Raw genomic sequence first — 27,855 nt, forward strand, 5'->3', positions numbered from 1 at the left:
GTATTGGATGCTTCTACATGCAAAAGTGATGATAGGGGGCATTCTGAAGCAAGTGAACAAAGATCTGATTGAGCTGATAAATGTTTGGGTTAGATCTTTCTGTTCTGCCCTTGATTGAATGTATGTTCTTTATACATAAAAGACAGTGTTGAAAAGTTATGCACATTCTCTCATTTTTCACTTTAATTGCCTACATGAAAATTCTGCGAGAGCTTCAAAGGTTATTTTTTGTTACATTGCTCATATCTAAGAAGTCATGTGGTTGTGCAATTAGTTTCCTCATTTGAAAAAAAATAATTGATTTTGACAGACTTTGCACAGTCGTAAAATCCATAACATGACCCAATGCGTTTCTTCACTTCACAGCAGCAGAAAAATCATTGCTGATGGGTAAAGGGTGGCATTTGGTTTATCTAATTTAAGAAGTGATTTTTAAAGTGAAACACAAATGGTCCATAATGCCATTGCCTTGTTTGTGTGATTGTATATGCTATTCCTGTGAAGAGGAAGTGTATAGTTAATTATATACAGTAAATAAGAGTCAAGCCATTAGCTAGGTCCATCTCATGACTGGGATCTGTGTGCTTGAGTTTGCAAATAAAAATAGCAGCTGTGTGAGTCTCTAATCTGAATTAGGCCTGCTGCATGGGAGGAGAAGACTTCAACCTTTCTCTCGCTCTTAGTCCTGATCTAGAAGTGTGCCTTTCCTCCTGCAGTGGCTGTTTGCTCTGCAGGGGGTGGGGGGAGCTCTCCTTGCCACCAAGAGGCTCTTTTCCCCCTTGGCAAATAGCAGCCACAAGGAGGCCTGGTCCGGATTGGTGCCTAAGGGAGGCAAGGATTTAAAGTCCCCCACCACCCATGCATGATCCCAGTCTGGATTGGGGCCCTGCACAGCTGCTCCTTGCATTTGAAAAAATCAAGCAAACAGATCCCAGTCATGCCAAAAGATGCATTGTCTAGTCCTTTTGCATGTTAGTAATGTTGTTGTACCTAGAAACATTATCCATTATGGTTGGTGTTTTAAATGTAATAATTAAAATGGATACATCATTATCATTGTACCACCACTATCATAATCAATAATAATAATAATAGTTGTTGTTGTTGTTGACACAGTCAGACAGGTGTTATTGACTGGTTTGTTTTATCCAGACATTGAGTCCTTCCCAAGGACCTGGGATGGCTGAATTATATTATCTATGTTGTTGCTGTTATTATTATTATAATAGATATTGTTGTAGAATATAGGCTGTTCCCAGTAAAGTTGCTTTTTGTAATTAGTTGATGGTGATTTCTGTGGCCCCTATGTGCCACTTCTGCCATTTCTGTGGCCATTATTATTATTATTATTATTATTATTATTATTATTATTAATTTAAAAAACAAAGTTGCTTGCATTTCAGTAATTCTGTACCTCTTGGAATTCATTGTCTGGCAGTCATTGGGGCCAAATGCCAATGTTTTGTTTTTGTACGATGCAATTTATGTCTGGACCAAGCAGTGGTGCTGTGAATCATGAACCTATGAACTTGGGTGTCTGCTTGTGTGTGAAACGGAAGTACACGGACAGAATTACACTTTCATTTTATTTAAAGATGGATAATAAAACTGTCTATCCAAAGCTCAGAGAGCAGGGTACAGTAAAAAAGTTTAAAAGAAGACTATTGAAACACAAAGGCATATCCAGAGGTGTGTGCACACAGTTCTGTAAAATGCTGTAATTGGTTAGCTGGTGGGTGGGGAAGGAGGAAACAGGGTCACCTTGTTCGTCCTCTCCCCTTGCTTTTGGGTGGGGAAAGTGGAAAACTGTGGGGCGGGGGAGGAGCCTCTTGCTGTTGGATGGGGAAGGATAAAACGGGGCACCACTGGGATGGTTGCAAACTTGACTTGGAGCCTCCGGGAATCCAGCTTCAATCTCCATTGAAACCAATCCAGGATTTCTGAATGGCTTGATATTGTGGGAAATATTGTGAAAAACTGGCAACCCTAATTGTGGGATTTGATTATCAGATGATTCCCTCAACCAGCTAAAAATATGCATGAAAGTCTGCTTCCGTATACATGTGGTATCTAGCTGTGAGATGATTAAAAAAATAACATATTAAAATCCCAGTGTAAGGTCACTACTGAATTATTAATTTTGACTTTTGGAGTCACTGCAATCACATGTGTGCATTTTACTCTGGATCCAGTTTTACTTCCTCCACCACGAAACCAATCCCATTAATGTCTTTCTGTGGGGCCACTGGATACCTTATATAAGTTTCAGCTCAAACAAATCACTGAAGTCCAACTATATTTTTAAATTTATTGCTTCCAATTCATGCAATTGACTTACATGTATGGAGGCAGGAGATCACAGAACGATGATGATCCTATGGTTCAAATGGAGATCAAATCACAAATGATACATTACTGTAAATGGAGAATGTTGACTGGTGATCCATTAAGTGAAAGAATGGTGCTGGGCATTGGAGCTAAACAAGCACGCAGGGCTGCTTACATGCAGAGGGGCACCTAGGTAATTTTGGAGCCTGGACCTAAAGGCCTTTGGAGCCTCTCCCCTCCCCACACCCACCGCTGTGATTTAAGCATCATTTTTTAACATGTAGGTTCTTGAGGGCACAAACCACACCACCCAGGACAGACTAAAGAGGATTTGGAGGGCACCAGGGGAAGTGGAGGCCCTGGACTTCACCCCAAGTCCAAGGGTAAGAGCACCTCTGCTTACATGGGATTGGTCGGCTGAGAGAAAACTCTGCCAATCAATTCCTGGAACCTTGATTTTGACTTTGAGTTTGATCAGGCTTGACTAGGAGATTTCTGTGTACACACACAGGTATACTTGATTAATCTAGTACTTGTGCTAAAGAATTCTCATAAAGATTATATAAACTGCTAGGAAGGCTTGGCTAATTCAACAATAACATGATTCTCTACTATGCCTGCAGTCTAAACCCCTGCCCTGATACCCTTGTGGCAACACACTTGGGCCCTCCTTAAAGCCTGCTGTAATCTTCATAATTGGGTGTAACTACATGCTTTTAGTTCACATTACTTGCGTGTGAATGCAGACAAGCAGAAGCCTAAGGATTTTCTGTGTTTAGAGCATATGGTGTCAATGTGTAAACTAGCCTGTAGATGCAATTGATTCTTGCCCTGATCCAGCCAAGGCTATAGATACAGATTTGCAATGCACATGCATCTTCCTTGCTGGATTGGAAACCGCATGTGCAAAATAGATGCTGCACTCAGTCCTTATTCCTTAACCAAAAGCCGGGGTTATGGGTGCTAGAGTTATGGGTTTAGGTCGCTTTGAAAAGAAAAAAATTAAAATCCCAGCAATTGGCTGTTTGGAGAAGGAGCAGGCCATTGAGTTCAATACTTTGTTTCAGGGTGGATTTGATTTAAATCAAACTGATTTAAATCACGATTTAAATCACTAGCAGGGTGGATAAAAATAAAAAAAATCCGATTTAAATAAAAAAAATCCGATTTAAATCAAAAAAATCAGATTTTTTTGATTTAAATCAGATTTTTTAATTTTTATCCACCCTGCTAGTGATTTAAATCGTGATTTAAATCAGTTTGATTTAAATCAGTTTGATTTAAATCAGTTTGATTTAAATCAAATCCACCCTGCTTTGTTTTCATTCATAATAGCAAATTTACAGGATTTTAGATTTTTAAAATTGACTCTATATGCTCTGTGTTACCTCAGCTCCTCTGTCTTGATGCCTTCATTCTGGAAATGTTTGACACTAGTTACTGTTGAATTATGTTTCTTTTATTGAGATTTTGGTGATCTGTTCAATTCCATGTCCATTTGGGGAAAGTTCTGGGGTTTTGAGGAAGCTCAGATAAATATTTACATTTTAGCATATTGGCTGAAGCAATAAGGTGTTTGAGACATAACTTAAAAAAAAAAAATTAATGGATATCTCAGCCAAATACTTCCCACCACAGCTATGTAAGTATGGTAAAATGTGGTTGCTGAGGGCTGAGCTGCATGTTCAGGAAGAGCATGGTTCTCCTTTGGACTTGTTCACTTTACAGTATAAGTGGGGGTTGCATGCTTGGGTACTGTCCCACATTTTCTTAAAAAACACTTCCCTGAGTGTGGAAAGCAAGCATGTCAGGAAAAGGGTTTCAGCTGGGCCTTCTCCGTGATCTTTCTACATGCAGGGAGTGTTTAATATGAGAGATCATTTGACCATACAGTTCTTCACTAGTATTCTGAAGTGACTGATTACCAAGTGCTTTTCTTTTTCTTTTTGAATGTGTAGATCAGCTTCTACTAAACCTTGTCACAGGACAGAAAGTCAGCTATTACCAGTATCAACTTCTTATCTTTGAAAATCTTTTCCTTTTTAAGGTATAATCAAACCTGCATGAGGACAGTCTAGAAGCAGCAATGGAGCTGTGTGATTGGGTCTCCACATTTTTTTAAAAAAATGCAGCTTCAGAGGATAACTGTGACTTTTTGCACCATTAGGAAAAGTTGGCGATGGTCTTCCCCAAACTGCAGCTTGGTGGAATTTCCATTGGGAAATGATGTTGGAAACAGTCAAAAACCTCTCTGCAAGAGTTGCAGTTACCCTGCCCATTTAGACTGCATTTTAGATTTGGCTTAGATATATGCTCCTGCTCCAAATCAAACACACACACACTCCAATACACACACACACAGAGAGCTGATTTTTGTAAATGGGTGGTGGTTGTGCTTGGAGATCGGATCCAATCACAGGTCCCTATGTGTTGTTTGGTCTGTGAATATCCTTGTAATGGCAGATATTAAGTCTGTTATACATTACATATGGTTGGATATGTTGATCACTTGCATTTTATTATTTAATATTGCCACTCCTTCAGGGATATGATAGCCAAATATCCAGGCATTGCCTCAGTTCCTTCTGATGTTTAAAAAGGGATTGGGGAGTTTAAAACCAGAGCTATGGAACATTGACACTCGCTTCTCTTGGCTGATTTCCTTTATGCTATTTCTGTAGGTACCTAGTACAACAATGAAGGTTGCTGCTCTGTTTGCTGCCGAGTATTGGAACTTGAGGGGTGGTGGAGGGTGGTCAAGGGGAGCCCCAAAGGGAGCAAAGTTCTTAACTGTACAGTGAAAGCAATAAAACAATGAGTCATTTGTACCACACAGTAACTCAGGAAGCAAGTGGGTTTCGGTGATGTTTGTACATGACCAGCCACTGATCTGTTCAGAATAAATGACAGCTGTAGCTGTTTTACATGCACTGGTTTGTGGTAGCTGCATTAAGGCTGCTCCCCCCCAGCCCGCCCCCCACCCCGGGCACCATTCCCGTCTCACAAAGGACCAACAGAGTTGAAAAGCAGTTGAGGAGTGAAGGATTTTCAAGAAACATTTGTCATATGCAGCTACATTTAATCCTCTGAGGATATCCCATGTGAAACTGTTTAGACTACTCTCAGTTAATTTTACTACCCAGCTAATGCTTAAGGAAAAGTTGAAAGCTTCAACTTGGCATTTTTATATGCCTGTTTTTGTCTATCTTACTAAGCCAGCCCCATATCTGTTTGGAAAACACTTCCCCATAGTTGTCCTGTTCCTCCACTAAGATAACGTTCCGCAATGCACAACAAATCAACAGAGCCAGCTTGAAGGGTATATCTGGTAGAGGATGAATAATTAGTGTGAGGAATGTGGCAGGAAAAGGAAGATGGGGAAGAAAGGGTGAAGTGTGCGACTGAGCAAGTACATACAGAGAAGAAATTTGGGCGGGGGGAGTGTAACATGGGCTAGGAGAGGAAAACCAGCCAGCAGTGGAGGGAGTGGGAAAGTAGGCATGTGTACTTGGCATTCTAGTTAGCCATCTGCTGTGGAGGGTGGGGGTGGGGGATAGCATGTTAGCAGTGATATCAAAAAGAGGGAAGCCAAGAAAGCTGTCCAGAAGCTCCTAAAGTGGCAGCTGCTGGCATTTCCCATGGAAAGTTATTGCCTTTAAACCCCCCAAAGCCTTGTTATCTCTGATGAATGATCAGGGCTGAGCAAGGCATCAGTAACATTAAGCAGTAAGGCAGGCACATTATGTAAAAAGTTGAGTTCCTAATGGAAGATTAGAAGTGTGGGGTGCATCTCGGTGTTCTTACAGGCTTCAGAATTGAAGTGCATTGAGCAATTTCAAGTTTTTAGATAGATGATTACTAATACAATGGGAACTTGATGCACAATTTGTTGCTCAGTTTCTAACTAAAGTTCAAAAGCAACGGGGTCCTACTCCCCTCAACACGAAGTCAGAATATTTGTGAATGCTAAATGATCTTTTTTATCTATCTATCTATCTATCTATCTATCTATCTATCTATCTATCTATCTATCTATCTCTAAGGCATATCCGTTTTGCTGGATCTCAGATTGACAAAGGCAGAACTTGAGTGCCTTCCTTCCTTCCTTGAGTTGTGGTTCGGTTTGTTTGTGAAATAGTGTTGTGGCAAAAAATGGACAGCTATGTGTGCATGCATGTGTAATATTTCTTCATGATTGCTGTGATGAGTTCCATGTCAGGCCTTGAGACTAACTTGTGCTTCACTCACTGGTCTATTCTGCAAAGTGTATCACAAGATGTACTCAGTCAAAATGTGGTTGAAGTTGCTCTAGTTGAGCTTATGCTATGCTTGCTGCTAAGAGTGTTGCTGTGGCAACTGTTGCAATACTAGGAAGTAGGAAGTAATAACTGTGTGTGGGAGAGCAGCTTGTGCCGGTGGCGTTACTGCAGTGCAGGAACTGTGGTTGGCAATTGATTTTGGGTCAGTGATTCATTTTTGGCTATTTTTGGACTGTGTTTAAAATGTGTGTTCTGTGTTGGAGGGACAGATTGCCTTTTACTGTGTGGTTCTGCAATGTTTTTCAAGGCAGAGTTGCAAAATGCATTGCAAATTGCAATGCAAAAATTGTGTGCACTCTTTGAGTGCAGCTTGTTCCAGCCATAGGGCACAATGGGGAAACTCGAAATACCCCATTGTTCCCCATAGGTAGATCCTAGGACACCAAAGTGGGTTAGGTGATAGGGCATGATGGGTGCTACCTACCACACAACCCAGAAAAGAAATGGGCAAGCAGGTGATTTTAAACAAATTTCTAACCTTTTCCCCAAACCTGCATAGGATCCTACAGGGTTTTGAGGGAAAGACTAAAAATTTGTTTAAAATTCCCCGGTTGCCCATTTCTTTTGTAGGTTGGGTGCTAGGTAGCACCCAACTTTTTCTTTTGTGGGTTGAGTGGTAGGGCATCATGCCCTACTACCCAACCCACTTTGGTGTCCCTAGGAGCTACCCATGTGGAACAAGGGGTGTTTTGAGTTTCCCCATTGTTCCCTATGGCTGAAACACTCAAAACATTTCAAGTTTTATTTCGTCAAAACAACCGGTTCAACCACTGTTTCGACAAAACGTTTTGGCCATCTGCATTTTGTTTTGAGTTTGAAACAAAACATAATCTCTTTCCTGCATATCCCTACTAAGCAGTGGTTGTATGCAAATTTCCTTCTTCTAGAGGAAGAAAACCTTTGGTTACATCCTTTTGTCAAAAATATTTATGATTTGGGATAGTCCAGATTCACTATGTAACTTGTTCCAATTGTTAATATTTCAAGAGCATGTTGAAAACTTAATATGGGTTTTTTGGTGTTTGTTTTTAAAGTCACATTTTAAAATCTAGTTTTTTAAAACAGTAGCTATGCTTTTATAGAGGTTATTACTAGCGCTAAGCCCTATGAAGTCAAAATAAAAAATTATAGATGTATAAAGTTATAAATAAAACTTTTCAAAATTAATTTATAAGGTTATACATTTATAAATAAAAGTTAAAGTTATAAAAATAAATAATATTTTATAAAGTTATAAATAAAATAGGAATTTCAGATTCAAGATTATTCAGAACTAGCTTAACCTGTGCAGAGCATCTGCGTGCTAGTACTTGATTGCTCCCCTCACCCCTTGCCACAGCCCCCCTCACCTCAAAGATCTCTCCAGTCTCCACCCTCACCTGAGTTGCATGCCTGCTCCTCCTTCTCCATCTCTTACTCCATCCCCCTCACCCCTCTTGGTAATGGCTGCAGCATTGTGGCACCTGTTGGCCAAGCTGCAGTCCCCTATCCCCAGAAACCTCCTCACCTTTACTCAAGACCCACTCTTGCTCATCCCTACAGGAGCAGCAGCAGCAGTTGACTGGGCCCTTCCTCACTGCCGCCACTGCCATGTCCTGCCTCCCTCTGCCAATGGCCTTGGTAGCCCCAAACAACAGCAGTGGTTGACTGGGCCCTTCTTTCTTTCTTCCCCTCCCTTCTTGTTCTCTTTTTCTCCACTCGCGCTTCCCCTCTGTCTTTCTTCCCCTCTGTTCTTTTTTCTTTCTCCCTCTCTCCCTCCCTTCCTGAGTTAACAGATCTTGTTCAACTTGTTTCCTCATCTAATTCACACAGCGCCAGCCTCCTTCTCCTGAAGGGGCTCTTTCCTCCCTCACGACCCCTGTCTTCACAGTCCCCTGCCCACTATCCTTTTATATATATAGATTCCTCTCCACTACAATCAAGATCATCTTCCAACCAGTAACAGTTGCATTGCAACCAACTTTAACCGTCACAGGCTCCTCCTCCCTATCCGCATGTGGAATCCCCACTGCCCAATCACCACAGTGTTTCTGCTCGCAAAGTCTCTCAAGAGCTGCCACGCACGGTTATGCCTTAGAGAAATATAGACAGACAGACAGACAGACAGACAGATAGATAGATAGATAGATAGGGATGCTGGATTGCTCACGCTAGTCAGCTAGTGTCAGTGAGACAAATAAATGAACTGAGAGTGTTGCCAGAGCCTAGACAGAGTCAATTACCATATATCTCTAGCTTAAATTCAACAAGAAGCTTAAGCTGACTCCTAAACTTAGCACCACCCCCACAACACATATAGGTAGTCCCAAAATGGATTTCAGGAAAGCTGAAAATTAAGAACATAAGAACAGCCCTGCTGGATCAGGACATCTATCTAGTGCAGCATCCTTTTTCACTCCAGATGACTGCAAATTATGAGTGTAACTCCTAGGCATCCGGCTTGCTGGAGGTGACCAGCTCCATTTGGGTTTGGCACTCCTGGGTTAAAGTTATGTGGAGAGATTGAGCAGTAAAAATATTGTAGGATTCCTCCAAAACACCTGTGTGAGAGTTAAATTGCTGTGCTACTCTGAAAAACAGTTTATGAAGACGGTTTATGTTTTACCCATGTTGAATAGTAACTGTAATGCAGAAAAGAATTTGTACATATGAATGATGTTAAAGGAGGGGTGGGCAAACTTAGGACTCCAGCTGTTGTTGAACTACAACTCCCATCATCCCCTGCTACAATAAATTGTGGCAGGGGGTGATGGGAATTGTATTTCAACAACAGCTGGAAGGCCGTTTGCCCACCTCTGTGTTAAATGGTATTACTGAGGTTTGCATGGTTTGCTTTTCATGAGCCATACATCCAACCAAAAACATTTCCACTTTTTTAAAAAATATATAGTGCTGCTGAAAGCTGTACCAAGAAGCTGATGGTTTCTAACAATATATATATAGGAATTTTCCATTTTGTTTCTTATGGCTGTATTCTGCTTAATTACAACTTTGAATTCAGAGTCTGTAATTCACTTGCAAAGCACCTGCTTTGCACACAGAAGGTACCTTCTGTTGTTCAATTCCTCCTGGCATCTCCCACCAAAGGAGTAGGACTGAGATACCTACTTGAGATCTTGGAGAATGGAGACCAATTGCCCATCAAAGATGACAGTGCTGAGCTAGATGGTCTACTTCAGTATTATGTGCTCAAATATTCAGTCCTGCTTTGCATTAATGTAGCAAAATGATGAGATTAGCACACTGGTTTTGTTTTTATTACAATGCTTTTTCATTCAGACTGGAAAATCAATTTTGGAGGGAATTGATTTTCCGCTTTGTTTCTCCTTTTCAAATGGAAATACGCCAATGGCATTCGTTTTATTGTGTGCTTTGATTTGAATTTCTGATTGAGAGCTTCAGAAAATAATCTGTGCAGACAGGGTGGAGCCAAAAAGAAAGAAAACCAGAAATGGAGTCCTCCTGAAATGAAACAGTTGACTGTTCTTTAAAAAAAGAGTCTGAAGTAGCATGTTGGTTTTCAAATAAGGGAGTATTTAAAGTATCACAATAATTTGATCAATAAGTTGATTCTTAAAAAGTGGAGTCTGAAGTAGCATTTCAGATAAGAAAGTATTTAAAGTATCACAATAAATTGATCACTGAATTGCTAATTAAATGAGCTTTTTTATTTAGGCATTTTAGTTTGGATTGAATTTGCTTTGGAGGCTCCCTGGTTTTTAAGAAGTAATTATGCAAAAAAGTTAAATATGTAGTAAAGTTTGCAATAGCAATTTTAATTACTGTTATCCTTCCAAACCAGAAAAGTGGATACCATCCTGTTCTTTGAAGTATTTTTGAGATGTGACAGCCATAGCTAGCTTGCTTATTTATTTATTTGCAGCTTTAGCTGCAGCACCTTTTATATGGAAGTTTTTTATGATGCAGCCTAATTGGTGTTAGGTGCCTGTCAAATTTGCTTAATGATTTTATTCATTATTTTAAAATATCACAACTTCACACAAGAGGTGGCACACACAAGGGCCTAGGCAGTTTTAGAATGCAGTGGTGTTACAGTGTTTGAACTTAAACTTTTAATTCACTTGGTGCATGAAGGGCGAGTTCTGTGCTGGCTTTCAAAGGAGAATATTGCAGGAATCATTTGCAGCCTCATTCCGCCAGTAGCAGCCTATCCATTTATCTCATGGCCACTGTGCAATTTAGAAGGCAATAAGGAATCCATTACTAAAGCAATCCTAGAGGAGATGGAACATGTTTCTCCAGTGGAGAAATGCAGTTTCTCCAGCAATCCATTCTTGACTCATCTACTATTTTATTATCGAGATAAATATCTTTGGTTCACATGCTGGAAACAAGGAAAAATAAATTTCAGGGTTTTAATCCCTGGCAACTTGCATAATACAGACAGTGGCGCTCTTTGGAACTTCCGGGCTGAGGTCCGGTCATTCGCCCATGTGGGGGGCCTCCAAATGTCCCTGTAGTAGTGGCTGGCACTGCACCACCAGCCATGTGTGAGGTAGGGCCGCCACTGCCCTGCCCCATCTCTCTTGGGGGGGGGGGGATGTGCATGGCAAGAGTGGTGGGTCCTCCACCAGCCATGTCCTGTCCATCTCCCCTTGTGTGGGAAGTGGCCGCCATGTGCGCAGCAAGAGCGGCGGGGCCTCTGCCAGCCGCCCTGCCCATCTCCCCTCTCTCGGGGAGTGGCCACCATGGCAAGAGCGGAGGGGCCTCCACCAGTTGGGCCCTGCCCATCTCTCCTCACGTAGGAAGCAGCCGGCATGTCTGCAGCAATAGCGGTGGGGCCTCTGCCAGCCGCCCTGCCCATCTCCCCTCGCCCTGTGGGAGGTACATGTTGCACTGCTGAGTGCACTGTGAGACCTGCAGCAGGGCCCCGAATTGCTGCCCGCCTGCCTCAATCTCTTTTACACATGAGGAGGGGGTGCATGGCTGATTATGGGCTGTCACTGCCTGCCTGCCTCTGCACCGTTGCATCCGGGCTGGGCTGGTTTCAGGTGTTTGTTAGTCAGATCAGAGCACCTGACCTGAGTCATCTGACTGATACAAGACCCACACGCAAGGCAACCATGAGGCAGAGAGGGAGTGGAGACTCTGTCGAGGCTCAGGTGAGCCCGGCTCCTGCACCACGCCAGCAGCAAGGCTGGGTAGCTGCACAGGTAGGGTTGCCAACAGGAGGGCGAATATTTTAAAATAAAACGACTGTACATATTTTCACTTGTCCTCCTGAGAATTCAGCCTGTTCCCACCCTTGCTTGTTAAGAGCCGTTTGATTTCATAGATTACTGGGGAACTAGCAGGGAAAGCTTTAAAGTAGGGAACTGGGCAAGTCTTCCTGCAGCCTGGGGGATATATGGTATTTGGGAGCAGAGGGCTCTAATGAAAGAGCAGTTGTAGCCTTTTCCATTCGCAGCACTGTACAAGGCAAAAGAGTCAGAGCATGGATCATTAAACCCTCCCTCCCAGTCCTGGGATCCTGAAGTAGAAAATAATCCTCACTCTTCATCTTCCCCCTTTATCAAGGGAGTTCCCTCCCCTCCCCCTTCCCAATACATAGTTTCTTTTCCCACCCTTCTTAGCAGACGGGACACAAGGCTCAAAATAGGGCAGAGCACACAGCCATCTGCTGACTGCTGCTCCCCACTTTTAAACAAATTGGATGACCTGATTCTCTCTCTCTCTCTCTCTCTCTCTCTCTCTCTCTCTCTCACACACACACACACACACACACACACACACACACACAGTTCCCCTCCTTACCCCCTTGTGTTGTCCCCTTCCTCTTCCTCTTCCTCTTTGTTGCCCCCTTTATTTGTTCTGTGTTGCCCCCTTTCTCTTTCTTTCCCTTTTTCTGTTTCCCCTTTCTTTGTTCTCTTCCCCCCCCCAACTCAGCGGGCGGGGAGGGGGCGCTCCAAAGGCCTTTAGGTCCAGGCTCCAAAATTACCTCAGTGCATACAGATGACCAAATTAACCTTAAATTTCAAGAAAAAATAATAAACTGGCTTCATTTTTACCAGAAGCTTTTACACACATGGCTGTTAGTTCGAATCTCCTCCTGGATGGAGGGTGTGAGTCCACATATCAGCTGGATTTACCCCGAAGTCACTGTGGGCAGAAGCACACAATCCCTCCCAATACACCACCACATTTTGCGAAACACACAGTCCAGAAATGGCCAAAAAAGAATCACTGTCCCAGAATCCATTGCCAGGCACAGTATCTGTGCTGCAGTAGCATGATTGGCACAAGTTGCACTCACACTCACAATTATGACTCCATAAAACAGCTGCCAAAGCAGCACCCTTAGCAGCCTGCAAGCATAGGCATAACCTCAACTAGAACAACGTCTTCAGCCACATTTTGATTGAGTACATCTTGCAACGCAGAATGCAGATTGCAGACCAGAGTAGTGAGTGTAAAGCACAGTTAGCTTCAAGGCCAGACATGTAGCTCATCACAGCAATCACCAGGAAATATTACAGACAGACACATCAGACAGACACATAGAGCTGAGCTGCCACTATCAATTTCTCCCCACAATACTATCAAACCAAACAACAACTCAAGTTCTGACAAGTTAAATTCTGCCTTTGTCAATCTGAGAGCCAGCAAAACCAGATAGGTAACAGCAAGCTATACCACAGCAAGCATATTATACTTGCTCATGCTGAGAAAACCACAAAATCAAACCTTCCTTCCTTCCATCCTGTCTGCCACAGAGACAGGAGGACAGAGCAGCAGCCATGGACAAGAAGAAACAAAGCTTCTAGACTCTTACCATGAGAAAAACTCTTCTCCTCCAGTCAGCGTACATGCCTGCCTGTCTACCTGCATCTGTATAACACCATGGCCCTTGGCCCTTGCACTGGTGCTGACAGCCTGACACATGGGTCAGGGCACCAGTCCATATCTCATCATTGGCCATGGTGGTGGTGTGCGTGCAAGTCTCAGTAGCACTATACTGTGACACATCCGGGTTTGGGGTTGGGGTTGGTCAGGGTGGGGTGAGCTGCCAGTGGCATTGCAGTGGGTGGGGCTTACCATGAGTCAATCACCCTCCATGGCCAGCTTGGGTTAGCCCAGTAGCGGGAGGTTGGCCTTGAGGAAGACAATCTGCTTCACCATGTAAGCATCCATGTTTGTGCAATGGGGTGTCACCACATCCCCAGCCATGAACACCTCCTTGCTCTGGACGCTAGTTGGAGGGCATGAGAGGAACCATCTGGCAACCACCACCAAGTCCAGCTAGACTTGGCAATGTGTTGCCCCAAACTGGTTGGCTTTGTCTTCTGGCCTGCCACTGGCTCCTGCGGGTACTGCAGCACATACTGCTAAGCACTGCTGCAGGGCCTGGTGGGCTACTCCCGTACTCCTGGCAAGGAGCCAAGGAACCCCTACATGGACCACCGGGTAGAATGTGGAGGTGGAACCACTGGTGCATTTGGCTCTGCCAGGGACACCACACTACTGGGCTCAGGATTGCTGTTCAGCCACACAAGCTGTTTGTGGTAACAAAGAATGGCTCGAGTGCAAAGACAACCTCGGAAAGTAGCACCCATTCCTGGTTGGATATGTTGCACACTTCCAAGCCACACTTCCTTGCCAGGGCTTGGATGGCCCCACCTCTTGCTCTACAGGCACAGGAGCAAGAGAAAGGTGGAGCTCCACCAGGTCCGACCATCCTAAGGGATCAAGTGTTCAGGCAGGTGGAGCTCAAACTGCCTCTCCTTGAGCATCTGCCTACCCTTTTCACTGCAGTGGAAGAAAGCTGCTATCTTGCAGCACTTCTCCACAAGAGCAGCTGTGGTGGCAGCAGGACAGTGCCCAGAGCCAGCGGGGGGGGGGGGTGTCTTGCCTGACCGCAGTCCCAGAAGAGCCAAGTGCATCCTGCATGACCAGGTTCAGAGTGTGCACCACACAATGGATGGGCACAAACTTATCCTGCTTGGCTGCCTTGCATATTGGTACATATTGGATGGAAATCGTGGACTAATGGTCCTTATCTTTAAATGTTTGGTACTATAAACTCTGGCATGTTTCCAGCATGAAAAAGTTAATTAATATATCAGCTAAAGCTACAGCATACATTAGATAGCCAGAAATTAGAGAGTGAATTGAATCTCGGTCGCTGCCCCGAGATTGTGGGATGCGTTCCCTGCTGAGATACGATCCTCCCCATCTCTGGCAATTTTCAAAAAACACCTGAAAACCCATCTTTTCACCCAAGCTTTCTCAGCTTCCTAAATTGTGGGGGTTTTAATATCTTGTCTATTTTAAATTCAAAACCTGATTTCAGGGTTTTTAATCACTGTAATTGTTCAATTGTTGTTTTAAAATGTTTTTAAATTGTTAATTGTTATATTGTTTTTTAATTTGTTTTAGCTCTTTACTGTTTTAGTGGTTTATTTTAATTGTAAACTGCCCTGAGCCATTTTGGAAGGGTGGTATACAAATTAAATAAATAAATAAATAAATAAATAAATAAATAAATAAATAAAAATGGCATTCTTTCATGTAATTCATGGAAGGCAGGTGTGTGTGTGTGTGTGTGTGTGTGTGTGTGTGTGTGGCTTTCTCTCTGTAATGTAGTGTTGGTTTGTTTTCACTTTCTTTAATGTTATGTAAATATAACGGGCAACATTCAGTCCAGATATTCATGACAAGGTGCCACTGAAATCAATGAAACAAGTTAGTCATGACTAACTTTAAGTGCTATTGAAATTTATAAGCCTGTATAATAATGAAGTTAGTCTGGATGCTGCCACTAAAAAGTAAACTTAGAAAAAAAAGCAGTAAGGAAATGCAATATATCATTTAAGAACGTAAAAAACATTTTCCAACCTGCATGTGAATTGACAAGTAGAATTTCAAATCTTCCCCCCTCCTGCATGATTAATCATTGTCAAACCTTCATAACAGTATGTGCTTTTATTACAGATACTGATCCACGTGTATTAGAGAAACAAGAACTACAACAACCAACATATGTTGCTCTCAGTTACATTAATAGGTAAGTTGTTTGCATATGAACATGAACCTTTGTCACTTTCCGGAAAGTCACTGTAGGAAATAACTCCATCTGCTAAAAGAGTATGTTGTTGTTGCAGTAAAATATGCAGACTATTGAGAATCACAAGGAATGTGGGCATTTCTGCACACTTCCTGCCCTAACTTAAGACATTACTAGTAAATAATAAGAATGACCTTTAGATAATTTTCCACATTCACGGGTCTATATCTGTATTAGTTATAAGTTATTTGACAGGGATAGCTTTCTCTTTGAGAAACATTGGCATTACTATCCCTAAAAGAAGTGCAGCTTGGAAACCCTTTCACTGAAATTATTTATCTACTACAGTTATTTTTATGAGATTGATGTAAACTGGGGGAGGGATCTGTTGATAGGTGTACAGCGGTTCAGCTTTTCTGCATATTATACTTGAGAGTGGAGTTTTTGTTTCTGTATTACTTTTGAGCAAAACACAATGAAATAAAATAATACATTCGCAGTGCTACTGGACACTATACAATAGACTCCTGCAAATAAAAACAGGACTCCTGTCATAAAAACATAGGAAGCTACCTTATACAAGCTCAGACCATTAGTCCCTATAGCACAAAATTGTCTATGTGCAGCTCTCCAAGGTTTCAGGCATGAAACCTTTTCCTGCCCTACCTGGAGGTGCCAGGGATTGAACCTGCAACCTGCATGCATAGCAGATGCTCTCCCATTGAGCTATGCGCCCCCCATCACCCTGCAAAAAGTGCCCTGCTAGAGCTGATTTGAGGGTCCATGCAGCAAACACTACCTTCCCTAGAGAGGCAAGCCAAAGGCCTCTGAGAAGCCTGAAGCACAAAGCATAAAACCCACAAAGTAATCACAGTTACATAATAATAAAACAGCAGTCAAAACTAGTAGCTAAAAAGTGGGGGAGAGACCTTAAACTTAAGAGAATAATAAAGTATTTGCTGCTAAACAATACATTAGCATAAGTGACAGGTGAGTCTCTCTGGGGATGGAATCTCAAAAGATGGCCAAAGCCAAGATGGCCCTATTTCCAGACACTTACCTGACTCAACTTAAATGTGGGGTGGACGTGTCAGGAGACCAGCTTCTGAAGATTATCTCTGTCTATGGACAGTTGACTGGAGAGCAGTCTTTAATTGTGTTTAAAGATTTAGGAAGGAAGGGCTTCCTCCTTTCCCAAAGGTAGGGTTTTACAGGTCAATACCAACATTTTGAATTGTGTGTGGAGATAGACCAAGAGCTGTGAAGTTTTTTTAAACACTGGTGAGACATCTTCCTACTGCCTGGTTCCAGTTACTACACTAGCAGATGTATTTTGAACTAGCTACAGTTTCCAGACAAGACCGTCCCATGCTCAATGCACTACAGTTGCATTACAACTTTGGGAGTTACAGAGCATTGATAGCTGTGCAGCCAAGCTGTGTCCAAAAGAAGCCACAGGTGAAACATAGCTTCAACTGGTGGAAAGCACCTTGATGCCACTTGGGCCTCAGGTAACAAAGCTGGATCTAGGAGCACCCCCCAGACTGCAAAGCTAGTTCAGAAAAGGCCAAATACTGTTATCCTGAGCATGAATATGCTACTCACAAGACCTTTGTCTTACTGGGATTGAACTTTAGTTTATTGGCTCTCATCCAGCCTATTACAGACTCCAGAGATATTTGCTTCCACTGTACTGAAAAGAGAGAGAAAGCTGAGTATCATTGGCATACTGGTGGCACTGCAACCAAAATTTCCAGATGACTGCTCCCAGTATCTATCTATCTATCTATCTATCTATCTATCTATCTATCTATCTATCTATCTATCTATATCTTTTTTATTATTTTTTCAACAAGGTAACAGAAATAGAAAAGAAACATAGAAAAAGAAGAATGATAATAGTAACTTTACAGAACATTTCTTGGACATCTCATAATTACATACATCAATTGGGGGGTTCAGCAGCTCTCTGTTCACCACCTTCCAAAACACACACACACACACACACACACACACACACACCCTTGCCAAGCCACCAAAACATCATGTTACTAATCTCTGGCTCTTAGAGCCTATCCAGAAAAATACCTTGGCTGATTGTATTGAAGTCTGCTAAGCATAATTTCCCTCCTGTTGTAATTAACCCCTTAGATTGCTCTGCAGCTTCTACAGGGTGTTGATGGTCCACTCCTAGACATCATATTTTCTCAAAATACTCTGAGTGCACATTTGAACATTATCCTAATGAAGCATGATAGGGATTAAATTCACAAGGAGTAGCAAGTGTAAGTGGCAGCAAAATAAACAAACACTTCTGAACTTTTCATATGGGAAATATAGGTGGTCTAACTATGACACTTCCGTGAGCAAAAAGAAATGTACAGCCTGGACAAACTATGTAGTTTCTGTTAGATAATACTATTGATAAAGTGTGTGGAATGCTTTGCCAAATAATAATTGTGGAGAGGAAGAGGCTCATGGTAATGTATTTCTTCCTGACATGTTTCCCTTCTGCAAGCAGTCTGTTCTCCCTCACATGCTCTGTTCAGTATATGGAAGCAGCCGGAAGTGGAGATGTGCATGAAACAGATTTTGCATTTTGTTTCAAGCTTGAAACAAAACACAGATGGCCAAAACATTTTGTTGAAACAGCGGTCAAACTGGTTGTTTTGACGGAACAAACCTCAAAACGTTTCAAGTGTTTTGGCCATAGGGAACAATGGGGAATCTCAAAATACCCCATTGTTCCCCATGGATAGCTCCTAGGGCAGGGCGGCACAACTTTGGCCCTCCTGCAGTTGTTGAACTACAACTGCCATCATCCCTGCCAATTGGCCACTGTGCCTGGGAATGATGGGAAGTGTTGTCCAAAAACAGCTAGAGTGCTGAAGTCAGGGGCGTATCTAGGGTAGGGCAGGCAGGGCACGTGCCCCGGGCGCCACTTGAAGGGGGCGCCATTTTTGAAAATAAAATAAAAAATAAAAAATGGCCACCAAAAAAAAAAGGCCACCGTGCATGCTCAAATGGCCTCTGTGAGGCCCTAGGCTATGCCAGGACTTGCAGAGGCCGTTTGAGCATGTGTGGTGGCCATCTTGTTTTCAGCGGCCATTTTTTTTAAAAAAATTATTTTTAAAAATGGCCACCGCACATGCTCAAATGGTCCCTGTGAGGCCCTAGAGGCCAGTGGGGGGAGGGGGAACCTTTTCAGACCCCCTCACGGCCCTTAGAAAGCCCTCCAAAGGGGCTACAGGTTAAAAAAATTAAAAAATATATATAAAATAAGTCACTGTACACATATTCAGATTGGCACTATGAATCAGGGCTTGTGAATACTGAGCTGAAGCTTATGAGCTAGGATTGTATTCATTTGCTCTTATTTTGCTTCTTGTGATAAATGAGTTAAACGTGATGAAATAATATGGCTATTAATGGTGAGTTTGTCTTTGAATCAGTATGAAATCCTTAGTATTAAGCCCCACTGGGAGTTTCTTGCTCTCTTTCTCTCATTTTAACTGTCTTTCTGAAATACTAGAATATATTCCAAGCAGTGACACAGTTTATTCTGCATATTTGGGAAAAGTTAAATTCTCCATTTATTTTTAAAACTTATGTCATAGTGATGCTACAATGCATAGTAGAGAATTAGACAGGTACTTCTGTTTAGTTTTCCAAGTACACCTCCACATAGTATTTGGATATTTCATGAGCCCCAGCATACTGAAATTTGTAGTTTTCCAGCATTTTTTGGTCTGGCTACATCCACTGCTAAATAGTTTTTGAAAGATTAAAAGATTAATGAGCTTGACTTGTATTTTTCAGCTGATATTATGGTAAAGTTATCTGAAAGATGGGTGTCAGATGTTTGGACAGTGGGCGCAATTTCAGTGCTTGCCCTAGGGTCTATTTTCCCTAGATACGCCTCTGGCTGAAGTTGTATAGCCTGTCGTAGGGACACCAAAGTGGGTTAAGTGGTAGGGCATGATGAGGGCTACCTACCACCCTACCCACAAAAGAAATGGGTAAGTCAGCAATTTTTAACAAATGTTGAACCTATGTCGAACCATTTTGCACATCTCTAGCCTGAAGTGGTACAGTCCAGAAAATGCATAACCTTTGCATGGATAAGCTCTATGTTCCTTAGTAATTTGGCTATCTCAGAAAAAAATATTTGTTTGTTATTCTTGTTTTTGAAATGTTTGATGCATTGTACTTGGTTAGTTTTCGTCATCTTGTCATCTTCCTATTATAAAACTTTTCTCAAAGAAAGGTATCCCTTTCCCAATGGACTCCTGTTGATTACAGTTCAGTGAAGGGTACATACAGATACTTACAGCTGTTGGATTGAATATTTGTGACAAAGCACAGAAACAGCTGGATCAAAGTAACATGTCACTTGGCAGATAATAATTTTTGTCTGGTCTTATTTTTATGTTGGTGGTGATCAACTGGAATCATGTGTTTCTATTCATATAGTCATATCTTTATACCCTGCCCTCAGACTTGTTTTAGAGAAAGAACAAGACAAACCTCAAATGATAATTCGAACAATATGCGCAGAAATGAATTTAAGGACTGAGGGAATGGCTTATTGTTTGAAAGGTTTTATATAGCTGCCAGGTTTGTTTTGTTTTTGGGTGTGTGTGTGTGTGTGTGTTGGGTTTTTTCTACTCTTGGAGGAGCCAAAATTCTAATATGATCATAGCTGATAAGGTACAAAGAGTCTTTACATACAGATATGAAAAAGGGTAAAAACACGTTCAAAGAAAAGAATTCCAAGCTCTGTAATGAAACTAAGATTGAGTTCTCACTGAGATGGTAAACTTGAATCTGGGCTGTACCATTTTTCAATTGCATTGTTAGAGGTTATATTGCATAATTTATGTTATTGGAAGCATATTAGTAATAGCTATTGATAAGGAGAACTTTGACTTGGCCAAACTTTGCATTTGCTTGGATAGAAGTTTACTTGTCTTTAAATGTGACCTTTGAGAAATCTGTGAGTCAAAGACTGTCTGTGCTGGGAAATTTCATAAGTGAAGTAAACAAGTAGTGAAGTAAAGGGGCTTACAACATGGGCTCCTGATACCTAAAGGCTGGGTGGACTTCAACATGGATACAGAAAACATAGGTAAAGTGTGCCATCGAGTCAGTGTTGACTCCTGGTGACCACAGAGCCCTGTAGTTGTACACCTATATCGGGCAGCAGCAATATAGGAAGATGTTGAAAGGCATCATCTCATACTGCGTGGGAGATGGCAATGGTAAACCCCTCCTGTATTCTACCAAAGACAACCACAGGGCTCTGTGGTGGCCAGGAGTCAACACTGGCTCAAGGGCACACTTTACTTATGTTACTTACAGAAAACATCCTTCAAGTTGACATTAAGTGCAACATAAAATCTGGGGAATTCTTGGGGGCTGGGTACATAAGGTGCTCATGATGAGGTAAGAGGTCCAATGAGAAAAGAGAAAACAGCTATGACCATAGGTGGGGTATGAAATTAATTATATCAGATTGTAAGGAGTCCTTTCTTGGATCTTCTCTCGTAGTCTGGTAGGTTCTGCAGCCAGTTGAATAAACTTCACACTGCTTTTGCTACTTCCTATTCTGGATTGGATGAGTTCTTAAATGGATAGATGCAAACCTAGTAAGATTTTCATTCATTTCCTACATGCCTGACATGGACCTGATTTCTGAACGTAGGTGTTTCTGCTGAGGCTCAGGCCAAGCTCAGTGAGAACCACTAAAATTAGACTAATCAAATGTCTTTTCAGCATGATTGAATGCTTTCCATTCAAAACAATTCATTGCACATGGGACACTGGCATGTTAGGGAAGAAGTTAGGTTAGAATCCATATCCCTGACATATGAATAATATAATAGATAAACATGCTATTTATTCAAATGCTAATTTGAAAATATCATAAAATAGAATCTCCACAAGTATATCAACAGAAAGTATACTTTATGTATACTTTATGTTTATTTATTTATTTATTTATTTGATCTATATACTGCCCTTCCAAAAATGGCTCAGGGCGATTTATAGCATGCAATATCCAATGGGGACCATGAGACGTGAAAGTTAATAATAAACATAATACATTCCAAGCTAACATAATACATTCCAGTCTCATGTGTACTATTTGCTAGTAATAATAGTAATCTATTGACCATAAACAGAGAGAGAAATAAATTCCAGTTGGAGCCACAAGTAGACTATTGGCCAGAAATAAGCTATTGGCTAAATGCATTTTGACCTCTCCTGGCCTTCATCAGTAGCCCAATCAAGAACCAGTACAGACTTGTGTACCTCCTTTGCTTGAGGATTTTACACAATGTCACTCTTCGCATACAATTCAAAATTGGCAAAATACTAGAAGGCAGGAAAGTAGGCATTATAATGGAGAGAATTTGCATTAAGTAGTATTTTGCAAATTTTGTTTCAACCCATTCCTCCCTTAGACTGACTGACAGGCTCAACAGTGAGGAAAATGTTGCTGAGCATCAGCCAGCCAGCCAGTCATGTGGAGAGTATGAGGGAGGGATGCTGCCTGACACTTCTTGCCCCTCCCACTTTCCTCCTGAAGCTGAGATGGGGCTGTAAAGATCTTCAGTTAAAGACCCTTTTGTTATTTTGCCTTAATTGAAAAGAGCAAGGTAAAACCATGATACTCCTTTTCTCTACATTTCCCCCACTTTTAAACAAATTATTGGTAACTAAGTTTACCCCTAAGCAGTGGTGCTCTTTGGACCAGACTTCAGGGCAGAGGTCCATTCCCCTGCAGGCCTGGGGAGCCTCCAAATGCTGAATGGCCTGCTAATTTAAGTGACAGGATTGTCCTTGCAAAATGTGGTATCTTTCTGCAAGTCAGTGGGAAGTATCTTTTTCAGAATATCTTCTAAAATATATTTTTAAAAGCTTCCAGCTTTCCGTGAGCATGTTCTGGTGTAAAAAATAGTGCATTGCAGCTTATCTGACTGTGGCGATGCGTGCAGTGGGGTGGGGGAGAGATCTTTAGCTCCGGACTCCAAAATTACCTAGGTGCACCTTTGCCTCTAAATCCTGAAATCTGCGTGCGACTTGGTTTCCTGTGGAAAACTTTGACTGGGGTGTATGGGGGTGGGAAGAAAAAGGGACAGGGAATGGTCTGATAAGGATGATAGAAGTGCTGGGGTTGTATGAATATATGAGGTGATTGTAGCAGGTATATACAACTTTAAGAAGTGTTTCTGAGCCAGGGGAATGCATATGACAAGTGTGTGTTTGAAAATGTATGCATGGGGAGTGTGTGATATAATTCCCATTCAAGCGAAAGAAAAGTACATCAAGAATGTTTCCGCACTACCACCACATTCAGTTTTTCTGCAGTAAATACACAGGGGGCGTGGGGGAGATGGAATTTGGGGGCAGGGGCCCATTGTCGCTTCTTGTTCTAGGACCCATTCCAACTTTTCTATACCCCTGCTGAGGGAAATAAGACTAGTTAGTGAGTCCCCCCCACTAAAATACCAAAGAGTTTGATTCTGGCTTCCAGTTGCACCAGCTGTTAACTTCTAACATGTTATGACTCGGAGAGCTGTTAATGGAATTTGATGGGAGATAACATTATTGCATACCTACAGGAAATACTATATTTCTGTATTTTAGTTGATACAAAAACAATAAAAAAGTAAAAGTGAAATATATTTAGGAAACAGCTTTTTGTTCATCATCATCCAGAAGGGGAAACTTTGCTGTAAAACCACTTCCAATTGCGTTTCTGGCCTTTTAGCAGGCTCAGCTGCTTCAAATAACCAGTATAGGCTTAGTTAACAAACCAAGTGCCTGCTGCCTTTACCAAACATGTATATTGTTAGACATCCACCCAATTCAGTTTAAAATGTAAGCTTATGATTAAAAGCTGTGCAGTATGAATGGAATTGATTGTATTTGGCATTTGGGTAATAAAAGGTTTGGATTTGTTGGTTCCACAAACTTGCTATTTATCAGGAAAAGGGCATTTATAGTCCTGAACATATGGTACATATAAATGGGACTAAAATTAGGCCATATAAACTTCAAAAATAATAATCTGAATAAATATCACAGTGAGATTTTGGCCTCCTTTTTCATGTATTGCATCCTACATTTTACCAGCGTAGAAGGGGTGTTGCTGGACCCCTTAAATTGTTATCCATCCCAGTGTGTGTTTACAATTTTTGTGGGATTTGTGGGTTTAAAGTCTCATTGACTATGATACCTTAGTCCAGATGGCTTTGGCTGGATGTAATTTACTTCTTTAATGTGTGGTCTGCCAGCTGGAAAATCCTTGGCACGGAACTTTGGGTGAAACTTGCATAGCCAACAAATCTTTGTTTTATGTTGGGTGGCAAATATAATTTTGAATGATGCTTTCCTAATGCTATGTATGACTACCAGAGTAGGGAGGAACTGTTTGTTAGTTGTGAGACCTAAACACCTATGACGTTTGGCAAATGAAGTTAAATATTAAGAGAAGTAATGTTTGTTTTAACTTTTTTAATACTGTTAAATAAATAGCATTAAAAATTACAATGGTATTTTTAATGCTGCTTTGTATTATATAGCTCAGCACCGCAAAAACATACTAGTTAACAATACTTGAAACTACCAGTACCAGATAAAATGGTAAATTATCCTCAAATTATAACTAGCATATTTGACTTGCAAAGAGCAAATTCCCCTCACCCTAGTACACACATTCACTATTGGTTTTCACAATAGATGGACAGCAAAACTATAGAAAATTAGACTTCCAAAGGTATAATAGGAAATGAGAGGGAAAGAGCTTGACTCCACCTGAATCCAAGCTGTATTCACATGCTCTGTTCAACACTCAAATAACAAGTGTGCAGTATACACAAGAATAGTAATTCATATGTTGAATGCAGGCATAGCAGTAACTCCCTATCAGTATGTACCACACATCTGTATGGTGTAGTGGTTAGAGTGTTAGACTAGGACTGGGGAAACCTGAGTTCAAATCCCTATTCATGAGCCCCTGGTGGCGCAGTGGTAAAACTGCCGCCCTGTAACCAGAAGGTTACAAGTTCGATCCTGACCAGGGGCTCAAGGTTGACTCAGCCTTCCATCCTTCCGAGGTCGGTAAAATGAGTACCCAGAATGTTGGGGGCAATATGCTAAATCATTGTAAACCGCTTAGAGAGCTTTGGCTATAAAGCGGTATATAAATGTAAGTGCTATTGCTATTGCTATTCAGCCATGAAACTCACTGGGTGCTTTTGGGCCAGTCACATATCTCTCAGCCTAACTTATGTCACAGGGGTGTTGTGAGGATAAACATAACCATGAACACTGCTCTGGGCTCCTTGCAGGAAGAGTGGGATATAAATGTAAAAATATAAATAAATAATTTGAGGTTCTTGTACCATGGTTCATGTTTTAAACGAATGTAGTTTCAGTCATTGACACAAAAATGTATAAGTACAGGAGAACCTCGTTATTCGCGAGGGTTCTGTACCTTGCCTACTACTGTGAGTAAGGAGGCATTATTCCTATGGAAAACAGGGGATTAAGTTTCAGGATGGAGGGAAAGTACTTTTAAAGTGCAAAAAACCCCAGCAAAAAACCACGAAATTCTGTACTGTACCATGCTCCACAGGGTCAGCATGTGCCCAGGATGTGTCCAGGAATATCCCCCACCCCCAAACCGTGAAAAATATCAGGGGGGAATGAGCCCCACCCCCCAAGAAATGAGCCACACAATGGCTCTGGTGGAAAAAATGGAGAAGTTACCTCTGTGTTCACTTCTGGCCCTCTAGGAACCACAGGTACATAGGTTTTGATCCGTTCATATCCAAGGATACTAGAAATGGGTGTCAATCAGACACCCTGTGGATACGCGGAACCGTGAATAACAAGGTTCTCCTGTATACAAAGATCTGTACACTTGAACAGTGTAATGTCTGAAAGAGCTACTCTTTAGAAGATAACAGAAGACTGTTGGCCATGATTGTCTACATCTTGAAGGTTAACACTACTGAGGAAGCGGCAGAGTTCAATGGATTACTTAAGTAACCCATTTCAAGACCAAAGTAGATGTGATCATAGCAGCCTCATGCCTCAGACATTGCTGCCAGATTTCTGGTGGTTGTTGAAGGGAATGATTTGAAAGCAAGGATGGGTGGACTGGAAACAATTAGGGAGCCACACTTAGGATTGATGGAGGCCACTACTGGGGCCTTACAATGATGAACACTGTACCAGGGTGAAGCAGGGCACAGTACATTCTTCCTACCTACCCATGCTGTGCTTTGAAGACACTCCCATCTCCCCACTCCCCATCTCCCACTATAGAGGAATTTACATGTGACTTCCAATACAAGGGCTTCCCTATTCCTTCAATCTGGATAATTTCCCTACTTGCAAAGAGATGGCTATACAGTTCTACCCCCTCCTTTTTTTTTAAAGGCACATTCTCCACTGGGGTGGAGTCACTGACTGAAAAACAGTACAAATTGCACACTCTTAAATCCTCTATAATTCAGAGGGATTCATGGCAATAGCAACTGCAAATCCCAGTGCACAGTTATGTGAAAGGGGCACCTGACTGTATGAATAACTAGCATAAAAGTAAAATGGAATTGCAATATTTCTTATAATGTCAGTGAGAATAAAGTTACATCAGTGCTTAGAACATTTGATAATTAAATCTCAAATCAGACGAAGCATGTATGAATATGGATATTATTTGTAATTAATCACATATGATAAGGGAAGCTTTGCATATCATAACTAAAGAAGAACCATATTATGCAATTCAAAATCTTAAAATCTTCTCTGTTTGTGTCTCAAGTGGTTGGAATTCCTCGCTATGTTACAAGTCTATTGGGACTTTTAAAACTGCTTATTTTGGTTTTACTGTTTTGGACATACATGAGCTAATTACATTAAATAGTAGTTTGAAAAGAAACATGACAATTTTATAGCATTTTAAAAACAACTGCTTATTAAATTATTTGTATAAAAGATATCAGTTTCTCTTATTGTCTTTTCAAACAAAATAATATAGCTATAGTGTGGAGGGCATGAGTACCAGGATAGAAATAATATAATTATTGTGGCGTAAAACAAGAATGCTCTGGTGGATCTTGAATGGATCTAGCTGTGGTTACTTTAGAAAAGTACCAGTGCTTCCCTATTGTCTGTCATAAAATATAAATATATACACATATACATACACACACACACACACACACACACACACACACACACACACGTGTGTGTGTGTATATATGTGTGTGTGTGTGTGTGTATACACACACAAGATATATATGAATGAGAGTCAGGATAAAGGTGCTTATTTTTAAGGAAGAACCATAGGTTCCTGTAATATGTTCCATGTTTTAATAGTTTGATGATTTTTAATAGTTCTAATGTAGTTTTACATTTTAAATTGTTGCAATGTTTTAACCTTTTTACTAGTTTTTATTGTTTTGTTGTAAACCACTCAGAGACTTGCATTTTGGGCAGTATACAAATATGTTAAATAAATAAGTTCCTGTATAGAAGTGTGGAAATACATACTGTCAAAACCTGGATTTGCTACAAAACTTAATAACTATTGCACACAAGCTATACATTTTTACCCAGGTTATTCAGGAGCATTAAACTCGCAATGGAATGGTCTTTTCCCACAGTACTGCAATGTGTCAGTGTTACTGGACATCCTTTCATTAATCCTTCTCCTCTACTTTGTTACCTCCCCCCCCCATTATTATTTTATTTACTGATTTTCAACAACAAATCCCCAAAGAGATTTACTTAGCAAAAGGAATAAGAAAAGAGTTCCCTGTCCCAAAAGGGCTCAGAGTCTAAAACCAAACATAAGAGATACACCAACAAGTGTCATTGGAGGGATGATATGTTAAGTTTTCCCTCTGCTGAATATAAGAGAGCTCCAGAAAAGCAGGAACCAGCCTCAAACATTTCCTGTTGACTTCCTCCCATTCAGCTGAGCAGGCAGAGAAGTTCAAAGCAAAGGAGGTTGCGACTTGGAAAACATTTGAGCTGCACAGACAGCCTAGTGCTCAGGTTTGTTTATAGCAATGGTGTATGATGTTCCAGCTTCACCTCCATCATCTGAGCTCTCTGCTTACAGCTGGAAAGGCATCCAGACATCCGTTCTGATGCTGACTT

The 27,855-nt window shown here is 41.3% G+C and overlaps 1 protein-coding gene across 1 annotated transcript in view; it reads left to right on the plus strand.

The window, feature by feature from the left end:
• Window positions 1-27,855, plus strand: part of JAZF1 (JAZF zinc finger 1) — a 220,025-nt gene that overhangs the window by 124,792 nt on the left and 67,378 nt on the right. The window contains exon 2 of the mRNA XM_053265045.1: window positions 15,600-15,672. Within this exon, the coding sequence (XP_053121020.1) occupies window positions 15,600-15,672 (73 nt within the window). The remainder of the gene's footprint in view (window positions 1-15,599; window positions 15,673-27,855) is intronic.

The sequence above is a fragment of the Hemicordylus capensis genome, chromosome 6 (assembly GCF_027244095.1).
Source record: "Hemicordylus capensis ecotype Gifberg chromosome 6, rHemCap1.1.pri, whole genome shotgun sequence".
Classification (NCBI taxonomy): Eukaryota; Metazoa; Chordata; class Lepidosauria; order Squamata; family Cordylidae; genus Hemicordylus; species Hemicordylus capensis.